Source organism: Agelaius tricolor, unplaced genomic scaffold, assembly GCF_023055355.1.
Source record: "Agelaius tricolor isolate 1412-34295 unplaced genomic scaffold, bAgeTri1.0.p SCAF_19, whole genome shotgun sequence".
NCBI classification, from domain to species: Eukaryota; Metazoa; Chordata; class Aves; order Passeriformes; family Icteridae; genus Agelaius; species Agelaius tricolor.
Window position 1 is genome coordinate 10,088,316 of NW_027269279.1, and position 18,145 is coordinate 10,106,460.

Consider the following 18,145-nt stretch of genomic DNA (forward strand, 5'->3'; position numbering starts at 1 on the left):
TGATGTTGGGAGCTAGGTGGTAACAGAAAATCATCAAATATTGTGTGATACCAAGAAAGCTGCAAAGCTTGATCGTGAGTAGTTTGTAGTTCTTTTACTTCAACCAGGTAAAATTCTGCTTAAGTAATGAAGTTTGTGCTTTCCTTTGGATTTATAGGATAAATCAACAAGTGTATGGCTGGAAAAATAAACAAATCTCACTTTGACGTCTGAAAAGTAGAAGTCTTGAAGCCAGTGCCAGATTTATACTATTAACATTTTGAAAGGTTAATTCTGATTTACTTGAATAAGTAACTTTGTGATTTAACCTGAGCAGGAGAGGCAAAAACCCCTTGCCACGAGTGCAGCACGCAGCAGAAAGTTCAAGTGGAGGCAGGGGCACGGGGCTTCTACAGCCTGGAGCTGGGCCATGAGTTTCACTGTGTGCAGGCTCCCTCCTACAGCCACCAGGTGGGTGCTGGGCCAGGCACTCTGTGCTGGGCACCCCTGTGGCACCTGTGCTCAGGGCTCTCAACATGAGCAACAGATCACAGCAAAAAAGCAATGCTCTCCTCTTTAGGTTCACCTGAAACATGAAGTGACTGCATCTTGGATTTCCTCCCAGATGGAAGTGAACTATGGGAAACATTGGGATGAAATAAACAACAAGAAGAAAGTGCTGATCAGCCAAGCCTTTAAGAACAGTTCCAGTTCATCTGTAGTCAGCTATTTCATGGAGGTAATAGTGATGGTTTAAAAGTAAGAACTTCACTTCAAATATTTAACAGACAGACTAAGAATAAATTTTGATTTTTTTTTTATTACAACCTTTTTTTTTGTAAGTATGATGTGTACTAATAATATAAGGCAAGTACCCAGACTTAATAATTTTGAGCTAGGTGAGGTCTTAGCTCAGAGGCACTGAATCTCTGACATTTGCTAGAAGATAAATTTTGCAAATACTGGAAAAGTTGGGGTGTAATTTGCTCTGAGGTTTTTGCATTATTAACTCATATAAAATGATTGTAGAGATTTATGAAAGCTGCTTTGGTGACACAATGTGGAAGGAGGGCACAGGTTATAACAACTCAGAATATTACAGCATTTTTCTTTTTTAATCTCCTGTAGTTGTAACAAATGCATATTAAGGAAATCTCAGTCTATAATTGGTGAGAATGCATGAAAATCCATAGAGTGAATGGCAAATGTGCAAAGGCAGAAGCTGTGGCCTTCCTGCTTCTGTGTGTGTGTGAGTAACTTATACAGCCCTGAAAATGGGATCTTGTTTTTATTTAAATTTGCTTCACTTCTTTTCCAGTTTACCATGCAAGTCCTGGAAAAACAGATGAATTACAGAACCCAGCTGCAGCACTTGCACACCTCTCAGGTGTATTTGCAGAGCAGCACCAACTTTGAGGTGCAGTATAATGACCATGTACCATTTGTGGCTGGGCTGCAGTGGAAGGATGCATCCAGAAATGGCCTGAAGAAGTGGGAAGGTGAAGTACCACAAACCATTTCCAGTCTGTGATTAGAAAAGCAGGCACTGGAAGCTGCTGCCAGGTTTTTCTGAGCAGTTTTGCTTGAGTGCAACAGAATGATAAAGGTATTTGTTGGAAGAGAGAGACCCTGGAGATTGTCCAGCCCAGCTTCCTGCTCCAATCAGGACTGTTTCTAGCAGTAGATCACATCTGTTGTGGCTTTGTCTAGCTGAGTTTTCAAAATCTCCAATTTATCACAGCCTGGCTGGCTGGTCTCTTCTAGCAGTTCCATTTACACTAGTGAAGGACATTGATTTCATTCTATCCAACCCAGAGATTTTAGCAATTGGAAGAGAAAAGGTTGATAGTAGCATTTTAGCTTCATTGTGGAACCCCTGGATCTTCTCATCCTTGAAGTGGAGTTAGAATCCAGGTAGTTTGAAATCTCATGTTTCTGTCAGCTTTAATACATGTCCCTTGCAGGTGGGTTCAGTATAGACACCCCGTGGCTCTACCTGTACACAGCTCACAAACTGCACCAGCCTCAGCATTCTGCTTATTCACTGACATCCCAGCTGACAGCTGCAAGAGCTCTCTCCATTAAAGACCTTGTACTGGATCTATTCTATAAAGATCAAGGCAATGAGAAGGAAGGAAAAGTTCACATTTACACACCAGCTACCACATACCTGCAGGTGGGTGACATGGTGCACAGGGTGTATGGCTTTGGGGACAGGGCTCTGTGTGTCACTATGCCCTGACTCTGTGGTTTCCAAGCTTCCTCCTAATTTATTTTAGACTGTGCTATGCAGTAGAGGTTTAAAACTGATTTAATCATAATTGCTGTTCATTAGGCAATGTGGGAGACTTCTGTCACTATGCAATTTGACTTATGTTTATGATTAGGATGTTCCTTTATCAGCTTTTCCTCCTTAGGTCACTACTGCTTCAGGCACAGTCTTGGAGAAATGTGAGAAACATTCTTGAATGAGAAAAAACTGTTCATCAACTATTTAGGTTTTTGTCCCTCCCTTTTTTGGAGGAGATAAAATAAACTTTGAACTCTGTATAGTAATTTGGAGTATTTTGATAATGGAAAAGATGGCACACATTTCTAATAGTTCTTGTAAATGATCGTTCTGTCCCCTCCGTGCTGTGCTGCTGCACAGTGGAATGCTGTCTGTCCTGGCTCAGCCAGAATAATGTCTTTGTTTTTCAGGCATCCACAGTTAATCATCTTGGGAGGAATGTTCTGCATAGCTATAGTGAAATGGTCTCTCTGTGGAATCAGCTCGTGAAGAATGAGATTCATTTGGAGAATAATGAACGAGCCAAACTTCTACTCTTTAAGATAAAGAGTATGAAACAGGAATTTAACTTCACAGCCAGCTATCACAATCTGCCAATGGTGAGAAAGAGAAACAAAAGCAATTTTTTTGACTCAGCACTCTCTTCCTGAAAGATGTTATTGCTAGTGTTGAAACTTAAACCCTTCCAGTACTGCATTTATTTCTGTCTGTTTTGAGAGGCTGCAGTGTAAATCTAGGCTCAAAAAGAAAACAAAAACTTGTGTGGCATAGTTTGGGGTACTTCTCACCTATTAGAGAGCCCAGACAGTCAGTCAGGGAGGAGAGGGTGAAGAGAGACAGTGTGACTAAAAAGAGAGCTGGAGATGTGGTTACTCTCAGCTTGATGAAGATTTATGAGAGGTGTAGAAGATTCTACTGTCCTGGAGAATCAGAATCTCTTGCCTGCTAGTGAGCATGGTAACAACCCAGGTTTATAAGCTATTTTAATCTCTACATCCCTTCTAGTCTTAAAATAATTTTTGCTTTGCTTGATGTCTGTGGCACAGGAAGGATAATCAGCAGTTTCTCCTCAAAAGAGGTTCTTTGATCAGTTACTTTGGTCCATTCACACCTTACTTTTAAGACTTACAGGAAGTCTTAAAAAGGTTTTTTCCAAACATAGCTTTGAAAATACTTTTTCCATGCTTTGAAAATCCATTTCTGTTTTTTATGTGCCAGAGCTTCCTTATGTTGCAAGTAGGTGCCACTCAAGTGACACATTAATGGGCATTTGTCTTCTGCTGGAGTCAGTTTTCTACTGATGGCATTTTTAATCCTCTGAGAGATTAATGGAGACCTGGACTTAAACTGCAGCAGAAATGGTTTGTCTGTGAAGTGACAGCCTTGCTGCAGCTTGTTGAACAACATGGTTTCCATATTGAGGTTCCTGAATATGAATGCAGTACATCTGATGCAATTGTCCTTTCCTGTTCTGGTCTCATGATCTGAGTGCAGCCTAAGAAGACAAACTTTTCTGTGAAGATTGTATGGAGAGATTATAAAAGTCTGCCTGTTGTACTGCAGTGTGAAGGTCAGATAAAAGAGCTGAGGAAGGAGAAGATGCTCTATCAAAAACGTGCAACACTCCATTTCAGGTTTAGTATTCTTATTTCTATCTTTTAAGAATGTTTTGGCCTAAATTTAATGTGCATCTTGATGCTCTTAGGAAATGTTGTGGGCTTTACAAAGTGAGAGTGCCACATGGACAGAGTCTGTTCTTTGTCCCATTTGGTTCCCTGAACTTGCTCAAGTACAGCAGCTTCATGGGCTGTTTTTTTGCATCCATTAGGTTTTGGCCTCTGTTGAAATGACAGTGAACAAAGCTGTCAGAGGCAACAGCCCATGTGTGCTGTGACATGTTTGCTGGCAGGTCAGCCAGGCATATAGCCTCCTTTCCTGAAAACAGCAGGATTTATGGTGTGTCCAAACTTGTATGTGGTGAGAAGTTCCAAAATCCATATCTGATTCTCTGGGCCATCCATGTGCCTTTTTCCTAGTCCTTAGGTGTTATATAGTCATTCTAAAGCCAGAGGTATCCTCTTAAAACATGAAACAAATGGTCTTGTTTAGATTCTGGAGCATATTTCCATTTTCTGATGAGAATGAGTATGCTGCTCCTACATATTGGCTGTCCCTGAAATTTCTCTCTTCATTATCCATTACTAAGGCCCAGCCTGAAGGCCTCAGTAAAAACGTGTGCTCAGATTAGAGATATCTGGATAATTTCTGGGGAAATCTCAGCTTTCTTAAGGCAAGAGCTGTACCAGGTATTCTAATATGTATAAAGGCTGTCCAGTGTCTGCTTATAAGGGTTCATGCATGCTTCCAAGAGGTCTAAGTAAAAGTGCAGAAATATTTAATAAAGTCCATAAACCATTACACTGAAGCAGTGAACTACACCTAGAGCTGTGGAGTGCTGAACATCTGTTGCACAGGATTCTTGGCATGCAGATTACTGTTTCTACAGAAAGCATAAAATGTGGACAGGTGAGATTTTCAAACCTGCCAGGAGCTTTTGGACACTCCCTATTTGAAATGAAGTCTTGGCCATGCAGGTATAGAAGGTGTATGTGCTGCTCATGCATGTCAGAACTTTATAGAGCAGCACCTTCTCCCATGCCCTTCCAGCCATTTACACAATCCAGGATGGAAACTCTATCAAAAATTCCGGTTAGTGTGTGGAGTTTGTATCAAGTTGTCATTATGCTTTGTAGTTTCCTAAATGTCCAGTCCCATGTGTTTTGCTTCTGTACCAGACACCCTGGTGGTAACTGATAATTTTGGAGTTCAAGTTGAACTCCACATGATTTCTTTTTGTAGTTATCTATTAAGATCTTTTACACTACTTTTATTTCTTGGGTTTTTTCCAGGCATCCTTTTAAAGTGCCTTTTCTGCAGAGCTTCTTTCTGCAGGAGACATTTACTGTTGACAAAAAGCAAAAGCACTATTTCATGGAAACAAAAGTTTTGATAAATGGTCTGGAGGAAACAGTTCAGACTCTCATACTTGGTTACCAACCTGAAAACCCCTATGTGAGTTATCCAAAAACTTCCTTTAGTCTCATATACCAAAACAACCTGCAAATGAGTGGTTTACTGCATATTACTTATGTTCCTTGCATTTTCTCTCAAACTTCTTTTTAGATTTGTGCTGGCTTAACTCATCCTTATAACTACAGGATGTTTCCCAAAGATGTTGAAATGTGTGTTTTAACTCTAAGTCATCAAAATGTGAGTAAATTTCCCATTAGATTCAGTTAGGAGACATTCATTACCTGTTTATTTACACTTTATTGTCTTTTCAGACCTCACTTGCTATAGGTCTTTAGTTTCTCACCACAGAACTGCTGCAACCAAAATGTTCAGAGGGTGGTTATGTCCTTGGTACCTCCTTAATTTTGTATAATAATATGTTGTGTAGTAATCTGTGATAAGAATACTTCGTATATTATTTTTTAGAATATTATTATGCATGACTGTTAATAATAAAACAGGTACTGGGACAGAATGGATTCAGGGTTCTCACCCTTATCTAGCTGTATCTATTCATCTTTCTTACCAAATGTAGCTGGTTTTCCTCATTCTCTTGTTTTTCATTCTGAGCCAAAATGTAGTAGCTTGAAACTTTCATTTTTTGTGATGTGCAGGGATGACTTCTCTGATCTTTCATTATACACAGGGTTAATACTCAGTGCACTTTGCTTACTCCCATTCTTAACACACAGGCAAAGCATGAGCTTGAGACTGTCTTAAAGGTGAATAAGGAAGATGTTCTCAGTTTTCTAGGGAGATATCAGGACAAATCCAGTGAGGCAGATTTTAGACATCTTTTACACATGGATGTGACACACTCATTCCAGGTACTGGGTGGGTTTAATTTTTGGTATTTTTAATGTCTTGCTGACTGTTTTACTGTGTTGTCTTTAGAATTATAATTGTTTGATGCTGGTAAATGTCCTAATCCAATCAAGTCCTGGCCCTGACAAATAACTGTAGGTACCTCAGCAGGTCCAGTTATGTATCAATAATTTGTGTCAATAATGCCTTGTAAGGCACACATTGACCTTTTTCATGCTTTTTTTACTGCTTTCAATATATTTTTCAGTATCCTGGGATATAACTGGTAAAATTTGATACACACATTTGCTCATATGCATCACCCACTTCATGCTAGAAGTTCAGACATTAAATCACATGAGGCAACTGGGGGGAGTGCAATGTTCTGTTCTGATACTTTACTTTGTCCAATAGCTTGAGTTTCCACAAGCAATGGCCCTAAGTGGGGAGCTGTTCTCCAGGCAGACTAAACTGGAACCCTTGGACTGTGGTGCGAGTGTAAAAGTCATCATCAACAAGAACATGACTTCACAGGTCAGTCCCCTGTCATCACAGTCTTGTTGCTTGAAGCTTTTGCAGTTTGTACACTCAATGACTACAGTGGAGAGGTGTAAACTGTTAGGGGAACAGTTGACTTTTGATGGTTAGATTTTGTTCTGGCTAGATAGCTACATGGGGTTGGAATAGTTGGCTTGTATTTTGGCTGAAATTCAGAAAACTCTTAATGTCTAATTAAATTGTACTTAAAATTCAATGTAGCTCATATTTTGTTTTCACAGGGTTGGGATAAAAACAGGGAGATCACTTACCCATTACCTTCATAGACAAAACAGGCTCAACTTAGGCAATATTAATTTAATTTATTGCCAAATAAAATTAGTTAGATTATGAGAAACAAAGTTGAGAACTAAAAGCTCCTTTCCCCCTTTGCTCCCTTCTCTGCTTTTGTCCAGGCCCAACTTGTCTGCAGCCTCATTGCTCAGACTGATGTTTCAGTATTGTGTGTGATAATCTGAGATCCTTAATGTCCTGCTCTCCTTTTTCTCTGTGTGCAGGCCCAGGCAGCCCTGAAGAGTGATGGTGAAAACAATGTCAATGGCTCCCTTCACCTTCATTCCAATGGAAGGGAAATGCTGATGCTGGAGGTTGATGTGAACAATGAAAAGAGGAGGAATGCCAGAATTGTTGAATTGAGGGCTTCTCTCCATCAGACAGTCCTGACAAATCCAGAATCAGTACAGTTCCAGCTCGTGGGCAAAATGTTTCCATCAAGGTAGAGAAATTGGAATGTTGGTTAATTGGGGAACTGAGGAGTGTTCTGAGATACAAATTTAAATGTAATTACTTTCCTATGGCTGCAGCAAGGCCACTGAGTAATTGCCAGTTCATTTGTTACCCCTATTGTTGAAATACTTCTGCTCCTTATGTTTCATAAGTTGGTATAAGTTGTGTTAACGTGTTCTAAATGCTTTTGAAGGACTTTGTTTAGAGAACTTTGAGTGAACAGATAGTACAAGTTATGCCAGTGGAAAAGGGAACTTCCCAGTGTTTATTATAAGATTTTTAAAGTATTGGAGAAACCTCTGAGGTGGCAGAGATGGGAAATAGAAATTTGGCCCTCCAAGTTTCAGCTGATTTTTCAAATTTCACAAATATGAAAATATGCAATGAAGAATTTTAGAATTTCTGCAGAGGTCCCAGTGTTTACCAATTGGATGGGATAAGGAGAATGAGAAAATAAGAGTTAAAGAAATCAGAAGTTACTACAATTTAGATGAAGGACATTAGATTTACTAGTAATACTAAAAATAGATAAAATATTCCAAGAAGGGTATTTCATGTTGTTCTGCAGTATGCTTGCAGTTCTGGGCTTCCAAAAGTGCATTAATTTGTTTAAATACCAGAGTAAGCCATAAGAGAGAAATTTATTGCAGTTCACAGGAAAGAAAACAGAGCACTTAAAATTTTTGGAATGACAGTTTGTTTAGGGTTTGTTTTACAGGGAGAATACAAACAAAAATAAACTGTTAAATGTTTCTGGAGAACAGCTAAAAGGGTGCAATCTGTACAGACTTCAGCTGCTGACTGATGGAATGAATCTTACTTCCCTGAACTATGTAGTTTTGTTCTTCCCATGGAGTGGATTTTCACTGAAGTTTTACTTGTCATCAGTCTTTCAACAGGGTTCCAGTTTCTAGGAGGGATGTCTAACACTATGAAAATTGGAGTGATTGCCTCACTTTTAGGTATTTTGTGTACTATACTTGAGTCTAGAAAGTCAGGCAGTTTAGTGGATATTTTGTTGAAGGCCATGTGAAAATTGTGTCTCAGTCTTATACTTACAACACTGAAAATGGAGCTTTTTGTTGCTCCAGCAGGTTTCCCTAAAAAGCTGTGCCATGTTTCTCCAACACTGTTCAATTCAGGGCCAAGATGCAAAGAAATATTGTTGGTTCATTTACCAAACTCAAATGATGGTGACACTTATAATTATTTTTTAAACTGAATTCTCAAATGCTGCTTTTAAATCAGCACCAAAGAGATATTTCATATTGTGACAGAGAAGGCTTCGTTTCCAACTCAAAATCTCTTCAGCTCTTTCTTTTATTAGGAACCATAACCAAAGCATTCAAGAAATTTAAAGAAAAATTAGTCTGCCAATCTGTGAACCTTTACTGAGGAATTTATAAAACATCTGGTGAATAGCATGTGCTGACTGCAAGGCTTCTGATTGCCTGATTCACAGCACTGGAACGAGTGTCCAGAGAGTCTGTGGAGTCTCCATCCTTGGAGATTCTCCAAACCTGACCACACACACTCCTGACCACCCTGCTCTCATTGATCCTGCTTTCAGTGAGGAGGGGTGTCTTGACAATCCTGAATCAACCATAAAAATATCTTACTAGTGATTTTTATGTCTGTCTTTTTAGACTTCTGTTGTCTTCTGACTTGAAGCTTAATGAAAATAGTCTTCACATGGATTTCATGGGAGCCAGGGAGCAGAAAGTTGGTTTTGTTTTGTCCCTAAATGGAAGAGTCCAACACACTTTTACTGGATTAAAGGCCATACCTCATCTCCTTTCTCTGGATGGATTGCTGAAGTGCAAAAGCAACGTTCATGATGGTACTCTTTTCCTTTGTGTTTTGTTCTAACCTGCAGCTATCTAAGGATGCTGTTTAAGTTTAATGGAATCCTTTCCTGGGCTGCACAATGTATTCAGCTCTGGGGCCCCCAGGAGAAGAGCAATGTGTGCCTGTGTACCACAGAGATGATCAGAGGGCTGGAGCCCCTCTGCTCTGCAGCCAGGCTGGGAGAGTTGAGGTTGTCAGCCTGGAGAAGAAAAGGCTCCAGGGAGACCTTAGAGCCCTTCCAGTACCTAAAGGGGCTCCAAGAGAGCTGGAGAAGCACTTTGGACAAGGGGGAATGTCTTCAAACTGACAGATTGGATATTAGAAAGAAATTAGGTTTAGAGTGGATATTAGAAAGAAATTCTTGTGTGGGTGATCAGACAATGGAACAGGTTGCCCTGAGAAGCTGTGGATGCCCCATCCCTGGAAGTGCTCAGGGCCAGGCTGGACAGGGCTTTGAACAGCCTGGGACAGTGGAAGGTGTCCCTGCCCATGGCAGAGGGGTTGGAACAAGATGGGCTGAAAGGTCTCTTCTATCCTGAACCATTCTGTGATTCTGTATAATGCAGAGCAGAGTACTTAGCTCTGCATTATTATTTCATTCATCATTCATTTCATTATTGTTATTTCATTTCATGCAAAATGAACCATGGGTCATTGGGTTGAGAGTATTTTTCAGTGAACTAACATAATTTGGATTTTTCATGTTTTCCTGGATTGAAGGAAATAGTGGGTGGCCACTTTCCTCTTCTGAAATGTGGGGGCTGACTTGAGAGTTCCACTCCTTTGAATGGCTCCATGGGTGGAGTAGGTCACTGCAGAGCTCTGGAGGGATTGTTTAGCCTGCAATTACACAAGTACTAGGTCACAATCCATCTGTAAATTTTCCTTCAGAGGGAGTGCAGTATAGTACAGGGCCTAAGGGCACAAGAAGCTTGGTGAATAAAAAGGAACAGCTGCCAGAAATACTACAGCGTAATTTATTTTAAACACAGACACTCACTAGTAGAAAAACCCTCAACACTGAACTGCTTTGCTCTCTAGATTAGGCAAAATTATCTAGTGTAATAAATGGAAATTTTTCTACTTCCTCCTGGTATTAAAGTAATGGTTAATTTATACATTACTTCTGAAACTGTGGCTATTTCTGTCCCAAGAATCTCTCTCCACAGTAATAATTTCTGCCTGTTACAGGTAACATCAATGTGATGGTCAACCAAAGACTGTATGGACTGCATGTCAGGAACAGGAATGTGTTTGGGAACACCACTGTGCACAATCTCACTGTTGCCATGGTTCAGAATGGCAGTCAGGCAATCCCAGGGGAGGCAAGACTGAAAGGACACCTGGAACTGAGTGAAGAGAAGAAAAGGGGGCTAGCTAGCTTCCAGGTGGATGAGAAGGCTCTTTCTGTAGATTTTTTCAATATCATGGATCATGGGCACAGCAGAGTCAGTGGGACTTTCACACATAATGTCGACTTTTTAAAAGTTGCAGGTAGGAACAAAATCTGACTTGATGGTGTGGTCTAACAAGGTGAATTTATCTAAAAGACTTCTGATCAGTGGAAACAGATGAGTTGTGTTTGCTCACACCAGAACAAAATGTGTTCTAGACTTAGCAGCATTCTTTTTAATGTTGTTGATAAAATACCATGAAATGGACATAGAAATATTTCAAAGAGTTTTGAAATACTTCAGAGTAAATTATTTCTCTCTTGTACATCTGTGTTCTTGCACAGCATCTAAGCTGACCAGTTCCTCTAAGTGTAGTTTTATGCCAAGTGTTGTTTCCTAAGCAAAGCTGTTGATTTTCATAAACTGAAGTTATCAGTAATTTTGCATGGGTTCCTTTGGACAGAATAATGCATGGGTTCCTTTGGACAGAATAAATATTTTCTGAATTTTCTGACAGCTGACTACTGGAGTTGGTCACAACACCAATTGGTAAATATCCTTTATTAAGAAAAGAAAACTTCTTGATTTCCAGAGTGCATGCTACATTTTAATTTAGCAGTCCCTTTTTAATATGATTTTCACCTGATAGGTAATATCCTTCTATAAATATCAGTAAAGTGATCATGCTTTATATAAAGGTGTCTTTTCTTATGAAAAATTACAGAAGGCTTCTTTTGATCTGTAATAGATTTTTGTAGTCTGTAATGACAACCCAGAAGTGCTGTGTTGATTTTACTTCCTCCCTGTCAATAGGGTTGCCTTTGGATGGCATTCTTACAGCCACGTGTGAGCATGGCACAGGAAATCACACCATTGCCATAGCCCTGCAGAGTGGCAGTGAAAGGATGGTTGCTGTGTTTGAGGGGCACAGAGTGGCCACAGAGCCTCCAACATCCCAGCTGTCTGTGAGCTTAAAGCACAACATCTCAAAGATAAAGGAACATGGGATCCCTTTTGTTTTAGAAGCTGCTGGCTATTATGAGGTAAGAAGAGTTCTGCCTGTGAAAGTTTAATTTCTGGCAGGACCATTTGTGTATATATAATAACTCTAGGCTTTTCCTGTGCACTCTATATATTTATTTTAGAAGCTGCTCTGTTTTTGAGATGTACTAAATTACTGAGTGAAAGAAAGTTATTGTCTGGCTCCTTGTCATACTGTGGACCTCTCATCTGAGCTCTTAGAGCTGGATCTAGACTAAATGAGATACTCCATTCAGTTCTCATTTAAGTGAAATGCTTTGCTGCATATGAACATATGTCTTGTCCAATTTTATCTTTCCCCTATAAATGGGAAGTTGACCAGCAGGCCTAAGGCTTGCATCTGGTACTGGATTTAACTGGGCCTGGTGTCATCCTTTGGATGGCTGCTAAAGAGCAGAACAGTGTTTAACATGGCTTTCCCTTTGGAAATTCCTACCCACAGAAGCATTGTGGACCATGATTCCTGATACGGTGTTGCTTGGCCACTGTTCTCTGTATCTGCATTTCTGCTACAGATCTGTGAATGTTACAGCTCTCTTGCATTGCAGATTATCTTTTCATAAAAGAAGGGTTCAAATACTTTGCTATCTCAGACATCCTCTGAAAGGCTCAAGTCACTCACATGCTCATATTTGGGTGGCTTCAACCACTGTGGTAGGGTGAGACACAGAGGTGTGCAAAGAATTCTAAACAGTTCCTTTGCCTTGTTTTTTAATAGTTCCAGTGCTTTAATTGTGCCTGAGGGGTCAAATCCTTCCGGGTGCTGAATGCTCTCAATACGTTTTGGAGCCAGAAGGAATTATTGATACACTGCATTTAGAAGGTCTGGCATAACACTACAATCTCTATTTGAAATGAGGCTGCCTTGATGAATTTGCACTTTTATTTTACCAGTGCTGCCTCCCTGACATGGGCTGTGACGTTTAAGCACAGTGTAACATTTTCTGCCTTTCCCAGTTGTTGCTGGGATGTTGTTGTTTGTTTCTTTCCATGATTTGGTTTCTTTTGTGCCTAGAATTTCTCCAGAAAGATTGCTGCAGGGATAACAACCACAGTGGAGACAGAGCAGCTCAAGATTGAAATAGAGAAGGAAACCACTGACACTGCTATGGAAATTTCTCTTTCACTTCACCATGATGTGGGAGGACTGATGGACATTGTTCCACATGTACTAGAGGTTTGCAGAAATCCTGCCATTTATTGTAATGTATTTAGTGCACTAAACACTAAACTGTTTATCTTTTTGAAACAGAACTCTAACTTTTAATCTATGTTTTGGTGCCTTCATCCATTTGATCCTTAAAGCAGTCTTGTAACTTGCTCCTTTGAATTTTAGTCCTACCTGCTTTTCTTCATTTTCTAATTGTGCTTTGTTGACAACATCAACAGGTTGCTTGCAGTGGAGAATCTGCTAACAAACAACTTTCTGGCCTTTGCAATGGTGCAATTGCATTTCATCATTTTGAGGTATTTGCTTCATTTATAAACTTTGCTCTCAACAGCATAGTGTCTTAACTACTATGGAAGGAATAAGTACTGAAAGTGTCAGATACGTAGAAATGGATTTGAGCTTCCTGGAAGTTTTGTGTGCACTTTCAAATATTTTCATTAATAAGTGCTTTGGGTTTTCCTCCTGTTATTTCTATTATGGAACTCCAAAATAAAGATTTGAGTCCATCTCTCTGTTGGTTTCAGCATTTATAATTATGTAGGATGAATAAAAAGTGGTGTAGGGAACAGTTCTCTTCAAGTAATATGAGCTTTTAAAAACAGTATGTGACCTGACAGGAAAGCAAACTTGACCACAGTTTTCTGTAATTTTTCAGACTCCAGCAAGAATTTCACTGAATGGGTCAATATTTACCAGCAACTTTACTGTCATCCTCTTTGGACATGTTTCTTTTCATGGTATATTTGCCTGCCTACAACTCTATGCCACCAGTAACACCCATCCTCATTTAGAAATCGACTTCCAGCATTCTTTGCCTTCACTTCATTCTCTGGGAATTGCCAGAGAGAACCAACTGAAGGTGTCAGCCATGAGAAGTGACAAGTACAAGGGCATCCTTGGTATTGTCCTTGGGCCTTGCACTTTGGAAGCTGATGGGGAAGTGAGCCTGGCAGGCAATGAGACAGGATGGGTGCTTGCCTTTACAAACAAGTGCGTCAGTCTAGAGGTAAGCCCAGATTGTTGTTTTCTGCATGCCCTTCCAGTCTGTGTATTTCAGATCACTGAGTCACAGAAAACTGTCTCCTGATACATTTATGGATAGGCCAAATTTGGTCATTAAAGTTCTTACAGAGCAATGAGTCAGAGCATTTGCAGGGGGAAGTGGTAATTTGGAGTAATACAGTGGTAGGTGTTGCCATCAAAATGTTGCTTAATAATAGTTTATTAATTAAAAAAAACTTTTGTCCTAAAATCTAGTGAAACACATTTCCTTTCAGTTTGGAATTGTGGAGGTTAAGATTTTTCTTCTACATTAGTTATGAGAAGATTATTCGAGGATTTATTCTTCTTTCCCCCCTCCCCCCATTTAGCTTTTTTTCAGGTTTTTCGCAGAGAAATTTCTGATTTCTCTCTGAATCAAGCTGTCTGGTATGGTCCTTTCCAAACACAGATTGTTTCAGAAAGAAGGAATGCTTTCTCATGAATTAGGAACAAATGAGCAGACAGTTGCTTTGCTTTGTGTGTTTTAAATTGTGTAATCTTTTCTGTTGCAGAGGGTGGGATTGCCTCGTGCTGCAGTCTTGGGGGGCTCATTTCAACAGAACATCTGCAACGTGGGCTTGTTAATGAACCTGCAGTGTGATGGCAGAGCAGTGGATGTGCAGATAGACACCTCCTGCCAGCATGAATACACACTCCAAGGGATGCTCAGGCATTCGTTTCCCTGGCTCAGCCAGCTTGGGCTGCCTTCTGAAAACTCAGTCCTGTTCTCTGCAGCCACAGACTCCACCACAGAGGGCATTTTCCTGCTGCAGGCTGGCAGATGCAGACTGAGGGCCAGAGGAGATCTCTGTATTCAGAATAAAGCCGACTGGACACTGGAAACAGAAACAGAATGTCAACTTCTGCAGGTAGCTCTGGGAAGCTTTTAAAGAGAGTTTGGGGATCAAATGAAAGCCCTGCGGGTTTTAGCTAACATGACTCTGCTGGAGTGTTGGGAAGGCACTCTAAGGGCACGCCTGTCCCACAGCATTAGGCAAAGGCAGTGCCACACATCCTGCTCCAGGTGCTCTCTGGGACTGAGATCAGTTCAGCCTTTGCTGATTGTTGCCTTTGCAGGCCGACACTGCCCTCTAAGGCTGAACAGTAATATCGGCCTGAACTCTGCCAGAAATACATTCCCTGGTCTGTGAGCATTTATCAAAAGAGAACTTCCTTGGTTTTTACAGTTAGCCTTACTGACTACATTGGAAAGAATGACTATTGCAAAATCTGGGTTTTTTCCTAGATGTTCATAGGCATTTATATTTTGCTTTCAAATCCTCAAACTGAGTAACTTCCTCAACTACAAAGTGGCAACATAAAAATGACAGCAAAGTTGTTGAGAAAAAGGAATGAAAACCCCTTAAAGTATTAAAAACACTAGAATTTTCAGTGTTTGTAGAAATCCTTTGACAGAATGGGAAGAAACTTTTCATTTGGGATGTTGCACAAGACAAGCTGGAAGTTTAATAAAAAAACCAAACCTTCTACAACCAGGTGCAAGAATGTCTGTTAGGCCTATGATTTTTTGTACATTAATTTGTTTGAAAACTGAGATTGGTGTGGTCTGGATGAAGCATAGAATGTTTAGTAAACTTTGCCAATCTGAAGAAACAGGTATTTTGTGGTTTTTTGTAAATGTAAAACTTCATAAACATGCAGAAGTTGTGAATTCTGCAGGACAGTCCTTAAATCTTCCATCAGGTCCTATTCATGAAAAATCTTTCTTGTTTAGGGGGAGAAAAATGGCAGCTTGGGAGGTTGTAGGTTTTGTCTCTGATATTGTATCATATAATATACACTTGTCTTAAAATGTTTGTATATTGCAAAGGATTTTTTGTTTAAATCTTGATAGGATCTCAGTTTCCCAACTCAGTCCCGGCTCACAGGATCCATTCAGAAGGACAAGTGCCAGGCAGAGCTGCTCTCTGTCCTGGAAACAGGAGGCAAAACCGCCCGTCTTGAAGTGAGAGCAGAGTGCAAGCCAAAGCTGGCTCTGGAAATTCGGTTCAGGCATGACCTCCCCCAGCTGAGGGAAATCCCAAGGGAAAATGAGCTGTCCATCACTGCACGGAAACACTTAAAATATCTCATTGGAGCTGGAATGAAACTGGGGGCCTGTGAGCTTCAAATGAATGGGGACTTTGACCCTGAAAAGAACCTGCAGTGGAAAATGCTAATAGAAAACAAATGCCAAACAATTCAGGTATGGAGAAGAATTTTCTCCTTTAATGTTGAATTTATACATCTAACTAGTATAATGCTTTATATCTGCTAAAGTCAAAAGACAATAATCTAGGTACTTCAAAGAAGTAGCAGAGAAATAATAAAAACATTGTCTTTAAATGTTGCATCTTACTTCTGGAGCCAGTCATTCACTGTTTTTTCATATGGCATAAACCAAATTTTCTGTTAATCAGTACCTGCAGATGATGGACTTTCTTGTACTAGCTCTGATGTATTTTCTAAAAGATGGTGGAGAACTCTGAAAGGTTTTTCTGTTCAGAAATTATGATTATTCAAAGTTGTCTTCCAAGATTTCTGAAACATCCTGTACCTATGCTGCCTGATATACTTGATTTTACAGCTAGGTGATTAAAGTTACTATTAGGAATTAAGTTTCAGAGCTATAATGCATTTGTGGTTAAGTGCTAAAGTGGTGATTTTTAAAAGTTTTTTCTTTCTTTTACAGGATCTTGGAGCACCAATGAAAATTGATGGCTCAGGCTATCTTTTGATGGATAAAATGAGCCTAGACTCACAGACACTGATCACTGTTGATGAAAGTAAATTCCGAGGACTCTTTATACTAAAAGTCACTGATGTGAGTGCCCTGCAGGCTGTTGGAGTGTGTGAACAAAGCACTCAGTAATGTACTCTAACCTGTGTTATTTGGAACAAAGAGTCAAGCCTAAGTAATAAATGCCAGAATAAAAATGAAATAATAAAATCTTTGAAAATCTGGCACCTTCAATGTGCAGTAACTGATGCATAGGATAATAGGATATAGGCTCTTCCTGAATAATTTCCTTGTTATGCTCTTTATGTGTAAATTTTTGTTGTTTGTATTCTACTGTTGGATGTTCTTTACATCACTGTGATTTAGTCTGCAAAATAATAGGCAGTGATTAATGGAGACACTGCTGTTTGTTTATTCAGTGAGACAGCAACACAGGGAAGGCTGTGAATCTCTTGCTTTTCTGTTGACAATTACAAGTTTGGATTCTCTTGTCATCAGAGCAAGAGAGCAGAGAACAACACAAGTACCTGTTTCCTCAGGTGCTTCACTTTCCTGCCATAACTGGTAATTCCTGCCTGTTTCTGTGCCATAGAGAAACAGCATAGCTAGTGGGAGTTTAATTCATGTTAAATGTAGGACAGACAGATTTCTGGTTTGAGCTCTGTACTGCAGTGATCTTTGGGTTCTACATGTGCTTTGCTCTCTGTGCTGTGAAATGTTAACAGGGAAGGCAAGAGCTGGATGCAGTGCTAACCCATAACATCCAAGGAGCTGCTGACATTGGCATTCCCATGAGGATGTTACTTGATGTGATATCAGAAAAAAACAGTGACTTCTATAAAGGATTTATTCATTTCTGTGTGAACAATAAGCAAGTAAGTGTCTTCTCCATATGAGTAATACGTGAAATAGAAGTTGAAGTGAGCTAATTGATTTGGTAAATATTGTTTCTGCAGACAATCCAAATGCAATACTTAGCTGGGGCTGGGTTAGTTCTAAAGGCTTTAATTAAATGAAGGCAGTATCTTTCAGCCAGTCCTTTTGTCCTTCTGTGCAATTGCTCCTTGCAACAAATTTGACATCAGCAATGATCCTTGACTCTCGTTTGTAAATGATCTCAAACCTTCCTTATCAAGAATCTTCACTTGGTGCAGCATATTCCCTTTTACAGTATAAAGCTGTGACTTCTAGAAAAATTAGATAATTCTTCACCATAAAGTTTTCATCGTTTTCATAATTTTATTCTAATGTGTTATTAGTCCAATGATTATGGTTATTCAGAGAAGTCTCCATGTCAGAGATGTGCCACAGTTAACTTTTGTCATATTTACTTGAACTGAGCAGATTACAGAAGAACTGAACTTTGTCCAGAAGTTGGATGTTGTGTCTCTTAACTACAAACTTACTCATAACATAGACACATTGAAGACTTTGCAAATAAAAGACAGGATTGAGTTGCAGGTAGGTTATGAACCTGGAGC

The 18,145-nt window shown here is 39.8% G+C and overlaps 1 protein-coding gene across 1 annotated transcript in view; it reads left to right on the top strand.

The window, feature by feature from the left end:
- The window catches only part of LOC139598375 (uncharacterized), a 73,531-nt gene that overhangs the window by 29,595 nt on the left and 25,791 nt on the right, over positions 1–18,145 (top strand). The window contains exons 27-46 of the mRNA XM_071444696.1: positions 317–450; positions 560–718; positions 1,298–1,478; positions 1,944–2,155; positions 2,680–2,868; positions 3,833–3,903; positions 5,179–5,341; positions 5,453–5,539; positions 6,560–6,679; positions 7,201–7,418; positions 9,076–9,269; positions 10,469–10,771; positions 11,485–11,714; positions 12,728–12,889; positions 13,539–13,889; positions 14,437–14,793; positions 15,780–16,130; positions 16,617–16,748; positions 17,390–17,539; positions 18,009–18,125. Of these exons, the coding sequence (XP_071300797.1) occupies positions 317–450; positions 560–718; positions 1,298–1,478; positions 1,944–2,155; positions 2,680–2,868; positions 3,833–3,903; positions 5,179–5,341; positions 5,453–5,539; positions 6,560–6,679; positions 7,201–7,418; positions 9,076–9,269; positions 10,469–10,771; positions 11,485–11,714; positions 12,728–12,889; positions 13,539–13,889; positions 14,437–14,793; positions 15,780–16,130; positions 16,617–16,748; positions 17,390–17,539; positions 18,009–18,125 (3,881 nt within the window). The remainder of the gene's footprint in view (positions 1–316; positions 451–559; positions 719–1,297; positions 1,479–1,943; positions 2,156–2,679; positions 2,869–3,832; positions 3,904–5,178; positions 5,342–5,452; positions 5,540–6,559; positions 6,680–7,200; positions 7,419–9,075; positions 9,270–10,468; positions 10,772–11,484; positions 11,715–12,727; positions 12,890–13,538; positions 13,890–14,436; positions 14,794–15,779; positions 16,131–16,616; positions 16,749–17,389; positions 17,540–18,008; positions 18,126–18,145) is intronic.